The sequence below is a fragment of the Eupeodes corollae genome, chromosome 2 (genome assembly GCF_945859685.1).
Source record: "Eupeodes corollae chromosome 2, idEupCoro1.1, whole genome shotgun sequence".
In the NCBI taxonomy this organism is placed as follows: Eukaryota; Metazoa; Arthropoda; class Insecta; order Diptera; family Syrphidae; genus Eupeodes; species Eupeodes corollae.
Window position 1 is genome coordinate 73,772,121 of NC_079148.1, and position 13,960 is coordinate 73,786,080.

Sequence of the window (13,960 nt, forward strand, 5' to 3'; positions counted from 1 at the left end):
AGGGTCCAGGCCTCAGCGCCATAAATGAGAACCGGGATGATGAGTGTCTTATAGATGGTGATTTTACATGCTCGAGAGAGGAATTAACTTCTCAATTGCCTTCTAAGTCCAAAGAAGCAGCGATTTGCAAGAGTTACTCTTCGTTTGATTTCAGCGCTGGTGTCGTTGTCTGTATTAATAGCGGTGCCTAGGTAGACAATGTCCTTAACTACTTTAAAGTTATAGCTGTCCATATTGACGTTTTGTCCAAGACGTCGTTGTTCAATGTCCTTTTTTGATGAGAGCATATACTTGGTCTTGCCTTCATTTACCACTAAACCCATCTTCTTCGCTTCCATCGCAATGCTCAAAAACGCTCCACTGACATCACGCTTTGATCTTCCAATTATGTCAATATCATCTGCGTATCTTAGTAATTGGATGGACCTTTGGAAGATTGTGCCTCTAGTGTTGACGGTTGAATTTTGCACAATTCTTTCCAGAACGATGTTGAAGAAGTCGCATGACAGTGCATCGCCTTGTCTAAAACCTTTTTTGACATCAAATGCATCGGTAAGATCTTTTCCGACCTTGATAGAGCAGCGTGCATTCTCCATTGTCATTCTGCACAAACGGATAAGTTTGACATGGATGCCAAAACTAGACATTGCTCGGTAGAGCTCTTCCCTATAGATGCTATCATACGCGGCTTTAAAATCGTTAAAGAGATGGTGTGTATCGATTTGAAGCTCCTGGGTTTTTTCCAAGATCTGCCGTAGTGTGAATATTTGGTCGATAGTGGACTTTCCTGGTCTGAAGCCACACTGATAAGGACCAATCAGGTTGTTGACGAATGGCTTCAGACGTTCACATAATACGGCAGAGAGGATCTTATACGCAATGTTAAGGAGACTGATGCCTCTGTAGTTGGCACAGTTCAGAGGGTCTCCTTTCTTATGTATCGTGCACACTATGCTGAGATTCCACTCATCGGGCATGCTTTCTTCCGACCATATTTTGCAGATGAGTTGGTGCATGCTCCGTACCAAGGCATCGCCTGCTGCTTTGAATAGTTCGGCAGCGATTCCGTCAGCTCCAGCAGCTTTGTTTGACTTAATTTTAGATATAGCTATCTTCACTTCGTCAAGGTCGGGTAGGCGGAATTGTTGATCTGCGTCGCCGAGGTTGAGTGGTTCTATCTCCCTTACAGCGGAATTCGGTTCGTCATCGCCGTTATATAATTTGGAGAAGTGATCTTTCCATATTCTCAGCATCGACTGTGGTTCTACTACGATGTTCCCTTGATCGTCTTTACAGGCTTCGGTTCGTGGCTGGTACCCTTGGAAAGTTTTTTTTTACCTTTTGGTAAAATTTACGAACCTCATTTCTGTTGTGACATCTCTCTATCTCCTCGATCGCGCGCTTCTCATGCTCTCTTTTTTTCCTCTGTTCCTCTCTTCCGGTGTTCCTCTCTCCTCTTCTGCTCGTAGAGCTCGCGAGCAGCTCTAGTCTTTTTGTGCAGAACCGTTTTGTATGCCTCTTGTTTTGCTGCGTGCGCTTTCCTGCATTCGTCGTCAAAACAGGGGTTTCGCTGTGGTGGCCGTGTGAAACCTAGTACTTCAGAGGCGACATCTCTGATGGCTGCAAGGCAATGTTTCCACTGGTTTTCAATGCTTAATGCAGGCAACCATTTTCTTTTTTTTTTGGATTATTATAAAATATATCGAATGAAGGTTTTTTATCATAGTTTTCCTTCAAATGTAGTCTTTCTCAATTTAAATGTATTTATTAACTTTCCTAACATTTTTCAGTTGTAAGATATATTTTAAATATTAAATCTCTGTGCAAGCTGCGTACAACGCAAATTTTTGTAAAGCCTTAATCTGTGAAAAAAAAGTATCTAAGAAATCTAATGCAGGCAGTATAGGACTCCTTAAGAGTTTATTAGAGACTCGATCGGAAAAGGACATGGTAGTCTCTTGAGAATCTTCTAACGTCGAATCTTCTCACAGTACTTCCTTGTTTTGGCTTGGATCGGGATATCCGTAGCCGTACCTTGGCTACAACGAGGTAGTGGTCCGAGTCAATGTTGGCCTCTCGGAATGTTCGGATATCCTGTATACTGGAGAAGTGTCGTGCGTCGATTGCAATGTGGTCAATCTGGTTGACGGTTGATTGATCAGGAGATTTCCATGTCCCCTTGTGGATATTAAGATACTTGAACTGAGTACTACCTACCAGAACGTCTCCCCCCGCAGCGAAATCAACCAGCCTGAATCCGTTGTCGGAGGTGGTATCGTGCAGGCTGTACCTCCCGATTATGCCACCAAAGATGTCTTCTCTTCCTAGCTTGGCATTAAAATCTCCTAAGACAATTTGAATGTCATAGCCAGGGCACTGCTCATATGTCTTGTCCAATAGCTGGAAGAATATGTCTTTGGTGTCTTCATCTTTCTCCTCTGTTGGGGCATGCGCGCATATTAGGCATATATTGGCGAATTTAGCCTTGAAGCGGATTGTCGTGATGCGCTCGCTCACACTGTTGAAACTCAAGACTTTTTGCCTGAGTCTAGTTCCAAAAACAAATCTACACCCAAATAGACGCTGTTTTTGTTCTCGGTAACAATCACCGTAGTATATATCGCAGTCTTTTAGTTTGCGTTTGCCCAGTCCATCCCATCGCACTTCTTGAATGGTGGTAATATCTGCCTTTCAGCAGTTTAGGGCTTCCGCAGATTGTTCGGCTGCACGTGGTCTGTTAAGGGATCTAATATTCCACGTACATATCCGAAGTTCGTTGTTCTTATTTCGTTTGCGTGGGTTGTCAAGAGTGAATCCGTCCGTATCCGAGGCTTGTTGAATGTTGGTGCTTCCCAACTAAAGGTATTTTTTAACTATCGACTTGATAGATGACCCTCTTTTCATCTATCGACTTGATTGTGGATTCGGACATAGGTTTAAAAATACATTCAACTTAATAATAAACTTGCCTTCAATAATAATATAAAAAAACTATAATTGCAATTGTTAAATAAACTAGTTATGTCTCTTGTTTTATAAATTTAAATTATTAAAACTTGTTTGAGCATAGCATATGGATTACAAATTATTCATAATCGGCGAACTAAAACATGATTATGATTATCAAGAAGTTCAAGTTCAGTTGTTGTCAAATAAAACCAACACAAACATTTTTTAAAAAATGTAAATATATATTTTTGTAAACAAAAAATTTTTTACAGCATAACAGCATAACAGGTAGTATTTTTCAAGTTTAAAAGATATTTTAGCTATGTTCTTCTTTCTTTTTGTTTATTAAAATAATATGGAAACAAATTTCCTTATTTTTTTCAATTAATTTGTCAATTCCTCGCAATAGACCGTACCCGTGAAAAAGCTTTAGGTGGCAAAGGCAGGGGTCGAACCCAAGACCTGTCGCATGACAGTCCAACGCACTTTTTTTTATTCATTTTTATTAATTTCATCATAAAGCTAGACAAAAATTCATAAAACGAGCCTAGTTATCCATAACTTACAACTAACTTAATGGTCTCATACGGACACTCTAAGTTGAACTATAACACTAACTACTAATGCCTTTCGGCCCTAAGATCTGTTTTACTTCAATTTACATTTTATTTATTTTTGTAATTATTAGAAAATATTGAAAAAAAATTAATATCAAGATCCTTTTTTATTTTTACTTAAAAACTACTTAAAATAAGGTCCTTAATATAAAACTTAACGCTTACATAAACTACCTATTCTACCTATAAACTTCTTAAAACTAGAACAACCAAAGCAGCAAATCTAACGTTTTTTGTTTTTATATTTTATTGTCTTTTTATATTTTTTTTTTAATTTTTTTTCTTTTTCTTTTATATTCCATGTTTTTTTTTTAATTTTTTTGCCACCATGCCTATTCTACTTAAAAGTAAACCCTAAAACTATAAAACAAGTATGTAAGCCGGCCAAGGCTTAAAACCCCATCCCGACTACCTACTATCAAGTGCCGATTGAAGTCACCACAACTGGTTCTCCTGCTTCACCCTATCAGTTCAGCCCTACTGAACCGAAGGAGCTCTGCTCCGCCTTGTGCCATAACATCCCGATTGTATGGGAGTCGCCTATCCACGGTTCTGTGTCTGACGTGGTAGATAAACGGAACTGCCAAACTATCCTTTATCAGACCGCATTTGTCTAAAAAGAGGAATGCCTCTGGTGGAATGAAGCCGCTCAAGCGTGCACCTTTAAAATGCTCGTCGTTCGGATAGAACGCCCCGAAAATTAAATTGTTGGTCGAAGACATAGCTCTTGCAATGTGACCTCGAACAAGTTTTATCACGAAATTGTCAATTCTGTTGATTCGAGCCACGTTTTATACGACCTCGTTGGAATAGTAATGCACATAACAAGACTCGGGCGTTTGATATAAACCGGTACAGCGTCGTAAACACTTCCGCTCGAACTTCGCCATCTGGGAATGAGCAACGTTGAACCACACAGGACAACCATAAAATTTCACTCTGAAGTCAAGCCGACTGCTAAAAAACAGCCGTTTCGTCAGAGCAAAGGCTTCTCTGGCCCTGGTCAGAGCAGCATTTATATGTCTGTCGAAATATAAATACTGATCTAACCAGATACCGAGGTACGTACTTCACTACACTTTTGCTCGCTAATGGCTGCCGTGAAGATCAACGATGACCATCTTGCGCCAATTCTTACACGTATCCCTCGTCGCCCTAGCCAACGGAATCCCAAACAGAATTGTCTCCGACTTCTGGACATTTATTTTCAGTTTCCAATCGTCGCAATATCGCTGAATCTTATCGAAATCAAGCTGCAAGAGAATTCTAATAACCTCAACCTTTCGGGCCGTTCCTCACGTTTCGTTTGACAATCGTAAGAAAAAGAACGTAACAACAATCGTTGTCATTACTAAGCACTGTCTAATGAAAAGCACGCCACGCAGCTAGGCGTATTCTCAAATGTATTTTGCAGAAGCTGTATGGATGAGGAAGAGGAGGAAACAGTTCTTCACTCTCTAGCTCTAGCTTAAAAACGCCAGACTTACCAAGGAGAATTCTTCTATAAGGATCTAAACGATCTCAATCTTATTAAGTCTTTCACGTTTCGTAAGAGACTCTAACTGGTTTCATTGACCTTAGAAGAAAGCCCCAAGATTCATGTGGTACCACAATGGGCCATTAGACTGGCCTAATTGTGTCTTATACTTCATCACGGACCGCCAGTTTAATCTAACCTATCTTAACGCCCCCATCTTTATTACGTACAAATTCTAGCTGTCACGAACAATACTCGCAGTTTCCATTTGCATAAGCCATCAACCCACATGTCTAAACTTTTAAATATGAACTCAACCTCTTTGATTTTAGCATGAGTAAGAATATTCTTAAAAATATATGAAAGACCAGCAAACCACGAACTTAAAAGTTCTATTAAGTTGTCTGTAATTTTATATTTATTTGTATTTTATTTATAGTCACTTGTTATATAAAATGTTTGTTGTTGTAGTTCACTGTACTAAGAAGTGAAAAGAGAGAAGAGCGCATTCATTGTGTGAGCGATAAATCTTAGGCTTCTTTAGACAAAGATCTAATAGTATAAAAGCAAGAACTTCAACCAGAAAGATTTTCATTTTTTTAATATTTACAATACAATATTTAAAATAAATTTATTTTTCATGAATATCTGGATTTTGCAAATTTCGTGTACTAATGACATTTCTATAAAATCCTGCAGATTTCTTCGCATATCGATTTTTCAGCGGGCTAGTCATATTAACGGCGTAAAGTCCAAACTTGAACCTTAAAATAAAAATAAATTAAACTTGTTTTACCTTATTTGTATTTTGTATTGAAATTACGTATATCCATACAACCACTCATAGTTATCAATCAAACTCCAATGGGTATAGCCAACTACATTGCAGCCATCATTTACCGCATTAAGCACAGCTTGCAAATGACCCTAAAAAAAAGAGAACAATTATTGATATTTTTCTACTCTTCTAAAAAATAATGTATTTCAAACTTTTAAGTAACTTATTCGATCATCATCTTCAATCTCTCCTTTATCTCTCCAACCATTTTCTGTAACTATAACTTGAACATTGTTGTACTCTTTTCGAATCCACCTGATGCATTGAAAACAAGCCAAAAGGCAAAAAGATAGAGAGTAGCCAACAAAAAATACGAATTTAGAAAAAAACTAACTTCAAAAGACCTTCCAAACCTTCTGGATCACACGTTTGCTGCAACAATGGTACATTTTTATAAATTTCATAGTTTGCATCCCGTTCATATGAAGGACTGCTAACCAACGGTTTGGAGGCACGTCTTAGAAATCTTGACGAATAGTAATTCAGACCGAAGAAGTCAGATGAACCTCTGATAATATCTTTCCATTTCCCGTCAAGCTGCGGCAGACGTGACATAAATCTTCCTTCTTCACGACTGTTTGTGGCGATATCTTTTACCATAACCTCAGGATAACCCCCGGCGGCACTAAAAATTGGATGCGCCAAATAACCAATCTGGAATTCAACAATTTGTACGCAGTTCTTTTTTGTTTTGAAGCCAGTAAACCATAAACTTACATTGAACTGCATAGCACGTTCAAACATATCCATGTCAGAGGAATTAGTGATGATAAAGTATGGACTACTAATAGAGATGCCCACAAGACCCTTTTGTTTCGCAAAAAACCGAGACTTGTAAACCCTGTAAGCTGCGCCATGTGCCTTTAAAATGTTGTCTATACAAAGATAGTCTGCAACTCCAGAAATATTAACAAGTGGCGGATAGGTGCCGTCACCATAAGCACGTTTGCACATGAACCATGGTTCATTAAAAGTTATCCAATGTTTAACCTTAAATTAACACAAACATTAATTTCGATATTTTATATACAAAACCGATTAAACTAACCTTATCACCAAAGATTTTGAACAATTCAGTGGCATACTGCACAAAATATTCAATAATCAGAGAACTGGTGAAACCACCTTTTTTCTCAATTTCTAATGGTGTATCGAAATGGTGCATTGTTACTAAAGGTGTTATACCATTTGCCAGAAGTTTATCTATGACATCGTTGTAATAATCGATTCCCGCTTGATTTCTGAATCTTACTTCACCATTTGGGAAAATTCTACTCCAAGATATGGAGAACCGATAGTGATTAACCTTGAGAAATAAAACAGAATTCATATAATCAAAGACAATTAAAAACAGTACAAATTTAAAATTGAGACCTTGCCTTTAGATCAGTAAGTGTCTTCAAATCATCATCAAACTGATGGTAAGAATTCACAGCTATATCACCATTAGATCCATCACTTATCAGTTCCGGATGAGAGTGTGTCAGATCATCCCAAATTGACAAACCTCTTCCATCCTCATTCCAACCGCCTTCAATTTGATAAGCCGAAGTTGAAACACCAAAGCTAAAATTTGCCGGAAAATCGGAGCCACCAATTGGAACACATTCACAAGCTTCTAATTTGTTTACAAAATCTAAAAATCTTTTTATTTTATAATAAAACTCCTTCAAGTTTCAATTGTTTTATACAAAAAAAATTAACTCACTTTAGCAAACCGATCAAGAAATAAATACTAAATTTATTCATTTTGTTTGCTCTTAAAAAATGTAAAGTATATGAGACGTAGTCGTTCAAACTTAATCTTTGCTCTAAAATGATTTTAGAATAGAGCATTCTAATTTGTTATAAGCTGAGGCATAAGATGGCTTATCTTCTTATGTGATTCAATGTCAAATAAAACTGATAAACGTAAGATCAACATAACGCATTGATTCAGATGTTTTTTCTGTCAATAAGCTTTGCAGAAATTTTTATAACAATTATTGTTATCTTAATGAAAAATTAATGTGAAGGTGAATATTTTTCCCCAGCAATATAATTGAGTTGTTATTGTAGCATTAAATTAACTAGACAGAAAAGAAAATATGGAATAAAAAGAAAATATTCACAGGGTAATTATTTATTATTAATTATTTTGCATTGTTTTAAAAGTTAAGCACAAAAAAGACACACAACGATACATTTTTGATGAAAATTTAATATTCTAATATTTAATTCATTATTATTTAAAGCAGTGTTGGAACAGCCCGCCCATTAAAAGGACGTATAAGTGGGCACGGGGGCTTAGCAATTCACTAGCCGTGTTTTATTTCTCCGTGATCCAGATTGCTTTATGTTTGGATCTATTTTTGTGATACAAAACTTAGTTTGTCTATTCAACACCAGGTGACATTGTGTCTTGTGAGATTTGGTATCACTTCCATCTATTCCAATATAAAAGCAGTGTTTCCATATTATAATTTTCATTTTTCGGAAAATGAAATCGCATAACGAAAAGCTAAATATTTATTTAGTTTATGTGTATTTTATCAATAAAACAAAAAACATACATATTAAGTTATCATGTTTTCCTTACAAAAAGAAAAAAAATAATCGTTGACCAAAATCTTCAAAGGGCAACTGCGCTCTAAACGTCAAATAATATAAATTAAATATGATGATCCGAGTTGTATTAATTTCATAATCTAATCTGGTGTGGAATCGGCTAAGGTGATAGTTGACTATCATTTTTTTGATAGTCGAATTGACTATCATTTTCATTCCGTCTGTGAAAGATGATTCAACTCAATTCAATTCGATTGAACCATTTCAGACTCAAATTGTCAAAATTCGTTGTTGTCTTGGTGAAATTTTAAATTGATTCTCATAAAATATCTAAATGAATGTTTCAAATTGGATGATTTTGATTGAAATTCTTACCTTTCTTGCTTTTTTCGAATGTCGTAAGCTTTGTCGGTCACAGGAATGTGTTTTTTTAAAGAAATAAAGTGAACTAAGAAAATTTTCCAGTCGTTTATGTAAGCGTCTTGTAGGTTTATTCGGAATAAACATATTTATTAAAAAACGACCATCACATTTTTTTGTGACGGCTTTTTAGGTATAAATTTGACTATCACCTTATGTAGATCAAATTCGATCATTTTGATGGTCGTTTATCAACAATCACCTTAGCAGATTCCAACCCTGGATTTAATTTTTTGATTTGACATTAAAGGTGCTGTGACATATGGGTAAGTGACATTAGACAAAATTTTAGAATTTGCCTTTATGACACTTTTCGAAAGCGTCATAAGGCCAAATTTCAACGGTTGGACTTATGTCCAAAGTGACTTAAGGCCAATTTGGTTTTATGTCACTTTCAAACTTTATTATCATCACCTTAGAAGACTGGAGATGTACATGTGCATTATTCTTGCACATATTTCCAAAGCTGAAGATTCAAAGAGGACACTAATAGCACAGATAATAAATTTATAAATTTATTATCTGTGCTAATAGCTTTAAATATTTTTATTTTGAGTTTTAATTTTTGTAATTAAAGCAAATACCGGCAACAAGTTTGAGTCTTCAAAATGGAATGTCAAACTTTTAATGGGAATTGTGAGCTAAAGATTTTGAGTCCATTCGACAGCTCAGGAAAAATAGTAACATTACATTTTCCATAATATTTTTGAGAATTTGATTGAATTAAAGTAAACAAAATCACAAACATGGTTACATGAGAGAAATGCTACTTAAATCCACATGATGGCACAGCACTAAAAGTTCCATCCAAAAGATAGTGTCTTAGGGAATCCTTTGGTAGGTTTTGAATCAGATTTGATAGTGTTGGTGACAAATAGCTTAAGTTATCTTCAAAGATTGTGGTTCATCTGCGTATCGTGACAGGACGAAACTTTTCATTACGGTTTCTGTTTTGATCAATTCCAAAACATTTTTAACAGTAGTGGGAGTTTTAGAGAACGCCCTGTTTCGAATTTGCATGAGTTGTTGTCTTACTTTTCCAAATTGAACCTTATTATAAAAATGGCTACAATATAATTGGAAACATTTGGCAAACATAAAAAACTCTTATGCCGCTTGAACTAAATTAGAAGCTTACCTGTGGAGGGTTCGCATTATTCCTTGAACATACTTCATTAAAGCTGCTTTCATTTATAGTTTTCATTGTATTTTTTACAACCTTCATTATCCGTAGGATCCGAACTAAGTTTTCATTGTGTAGGTCGATTACCGGACTTACGCTACACGTTTTATTATAGCACACATGTCTTTTGGATACTTTACAATTTCCTCTAAATTTATATGATTGTTTAATATCAGGCTTTATAACAGTTGGCTGCGTACTTTTAAGCCTTTACAAAACTCATAATTATATATAAAATCACACCGAACAACCATTTTACGGCTTTTTCGTACAAGGCAAGAAGAACAAAAATTAGTAGCTTGAAACTTTCCTGATTACATTTACTTACCATCTGCTGTTACTCTTATTATAATTCTAAGGGTAAAGACTGCTTTGAAAAAATATCAAAACAAACTTGGTCTTAAGTCGCAAAAAAATGACACTTGCCCTTATTTCACGTCACCGATAATAAAACGCGACTATTATCGTAAATATATCAAACATTCCACTACGACTTTGAGACGCATTCAAAGTTTTTGTACTCTTAATTCATATCTTACACTTAGTGTGATCTAAAATACCCCATATGCTTGCGTGATAGGTAAATAGTAAACATAAGTTATTCGAATATCCATCAAGTGTGATCTTCAAAATTCTTCAAGCCATCTGCCTTAGTCAATTTCGTACATATTAGCAGATGATTTTCAGACTGCCTTTCATGAGTTTTCTTCAGCAAGCACCTCTTCCTAACACACAAGAACACATTCTTCTTACCCTGATCAATTGTTTTTTTTCAAGAATGTAAACGCCATTTGATTTCTCAAAATAAACTTAATTTTTAAAAATTTGTATTTGAAAATCGTTAGAGCCATTTTTTTTATTATTTTTTTATATATAAAACTAGCTGACCCGACGTTGTTTTGTCATATAAATAATTTCTAGAGAATATTTTGATAGAAATAAATAACTTACTTATTGTAAGTGTGTAAGGATGTGGTTTGTAAGATATAGAGCACTTTAAACGGTGAAAAAATATTAAAATAACAAATCACCAAAAAAATTAATTAAAATTAATTCTTTAAAATTATAAACATATCGCTAATTATGACTATAATACAAAAAAAAAAAACAATATCAATCCCTAAATGCAACAGATTGTACAATATTTTCCAAAAACATATAAACTGGATGGTAAAATTGTCCTTGTGAAAAATATGAATTTCTCAAATCCTAAGCCGCAGACAGACATTATGTGGCCTTGTGACTTATTGGTAGGCTTTGTAAATGCCAAACTTTTTGGAAATTGTAGGCTTTTAAATTGAATTGGCACATCTGTGGGTATAATAGGGATTCGAGGTAACAATATCTTTTCACCTCGGATTTAGCCATTTAGTTTCTTAATTACTAATCGCATGCCGTTGCACAACCGAGATAAGTTCAAATAACGATGAGTTGAAAAACTTAGTTGAATAATTAACAGGTTTGGTAGCATCACAAACTGTATCAAATAGCTTTGTATGACACCAAGACTCCTGGTCACAAATATTGTATCTTGAGATTTATTTCGTTTACATTTACATATTTTTTTGCTAAAATTGCTCTTTCTGCCCGCCACTTATGATTTTTATATTGTCTGTGTGCATCGGGAAATATATGGAGAGTATCTTGTGAATCAATAATCGTGAAGAAATCGACCGGTAATTTTATCTTTAGTAACTTTTCCGTAGCCTATATCTAACAGTTGATTTGAGAATGCTTCAGTGGATGGATCTTGAAGAATTTGAACACGCATATTTACTTTCAGTTGTACTTTCTTAACATTACACCACAGTGGCGATGATTTTAAGCACGCGTTGATCTTATCAGCGTACGTTGAACGCTGAATAAAGGGAAGTGTTTGTCTGAAATAACCTGAAAGGAGTAACAGAGTGCCTGCAAATAGTCTGTCGTCGTTTTGTATATCATTCAAAGTCCTGTTCAAAGCCTCAAGCGAATGTTTCTGTATATACTGAATCAGCTGTTCAGCCTCCATCCAATTAAGTTGACGCAATCCCAGAACATTTAACAGACAATGCAATCCATTATTTGATATTTTAGCAAGAATTACCGAAATAAGGAGCACGATGTGGTCATAAATAGTTCTTTGTTCTTCATTCATTAATGGGACATTGCGAGCAGTATACTGAATGACTGAGTGGTAAGTTGGCAATGATAACGCAAAGATCTTCAATAACAATCAATGCTTCATTGTAAGTAGCGTCATTGAATACTATCGTAATATCGTTGCGCCGTCTACGATGTTGATGCAATTAAACAATAGCAATTAGGAATATAAAAAGAGGCTGGGATGCGACCCACACTGATAACTTCCCATCCCGTCTGTCGATTTGTCTTGCTTAAAAGTTTGTCTATATGTGCTAGTATCGATTTTACCAAATTTGCGTACTATTTTTTATAGATTTTATTTTTTATTGAAAACAAAATTTTCTGTAAAATAAAATAAGTTTGAAGCCAATATTTTGAATTTTTGAAAAGCTATTTGAGTCGAAAGTAAATGTTTACCAAGTTTTAGTATTGTTTTTTTTTAGAGTTTTATTTTTTGTAAAAAACCGTCAATTCGATTTTCTTCAAAATTCTATCGAATGTTGAAAACAATATTTTCTATAACATAAAATTAGTTTGAAGCCAATATTGTATAGATTTGAAAAGATATTTGAGTCGAAAATCAATTTTTACCAACTTTTGTTAAATTATTTTTTAGGTATTTAATTTTTTGTACAAAAACTATCAATTCGATTTTTTTCAAAATTTTACTTAATGTTAACAACAATATTTTTTGAAAGATAAAAGTAGTTAAAAGCCAATATCTACAATTTTTGAAAAGATATTTGAGTCGAAAATCAATTTTTACCAACTTTTATAAATTTTTTTTAAGGTTTTTATTTTTTGTAAAAAAAACTGTCAATTCGATTTTTCTCAACATCTTTCAGATTGCTTAAAACAATATTTCTTATAAGATAAAATAAGTTTCAAGTCTATCTTTAAAATTTTTGAAAAGATATTTGAATCCATATTCAATTTTTACCAAATTTTGTTAATTTTTGTTCAGTTTTTATTTTTTTTATAAGAAAAACTGTCAATTCGATTTTGTTCAAAATTTTACTGAATGTTGACAACAATATTTTTTAAAAGATAAAAGTAAATTAAAGCCAATATTTCAAAGTTTTGAAAAGATATTTGAGTCGAAAATCAATTTTTACCAACTTTTATTAATTTTTTTTTTATGTTTTTATTTTTTTGTAAAAAAACTGTCAATTCGATTTTTCTCAAAATTTTATTGAATGTTGAAAACAATATTTCTTATAAGATAAAATAAGCTTGAAGCCATAATTTCAAGTTTTTGAAAAGATATTTGAATCGATATTTAATTTTTACGAACTTTGAGTAATGTTTTTTTTAGATTTTTATTTTTTATAAAAAAAACTGTCAATTCGATTTTTCTCAAAATTTTATCACATTTTTAAAACATTATTCTCCGTTGCTCAAAATTGTTTTGGAGATGAAATCATATGTTAGTCGTTAAATTTAGGAGGTGACAAATTTTTTTTTTCAGTTTTTTTTGATTTAGAAAAAAAACTGTTAGATAGATTTTTAAAATAGATATATAAAATTTAATTCAAGTCTCTAGCGTTTTTGGTTCATAAGATATTAAGGGTTAACCAAAATTTTCACCTTTTTTTAAACTGCTATGGTAAAAATCCACCCACGCAATTTTCTTGAAAGCCCTTTCTGCATCTTTCTGCCTTATTATCTGTATAACAAAATTTATTTGAAGTCGATATCTCTTCTGGTTCTTGAGCTATGGACGACGAAAAAAACGTCGCGAACGTACGGACGTACGAACGTACGTACACACGCACGCACAGACATCTTTCTAAAAATCTTTTATT

General features: G+C 34.1%; 1 protein-coding gene across 1 annotated transcript; it reads right to left on the reverse strand.

The window, feature by feature from the left end:
* Positions 1-5,655: 5,655 nt before the first annotated feature.
* Positions 5,656-7,247, reverse strand: LOC129948140 (myrosinase 1-like). Its single transcript, XM_056059000.1, has 6 exons — positions 6,930-7,247; positions 6,599-6,871; positions 6,216-6,535; positions 6,034-6,136; positions 5,867-5,970; positions 5,656-5,807 (listed from the first exon to the last, which is right to left on the reverse strand). The coding sequence occupies exons 1-6, from the start codon at positions 7,209-7,211 to the stop codon at positions 5,675-5,677; spliced, it is 1,215 nt and encodes a 404-aa protein (XP_055914975.1). The 5' UTR covers positions 7,212-7,247; the 3' UTR covers positions 5,656-5,674.
* Positions 7,248-13,960: the final 6,713 nt, after the last annotated feature.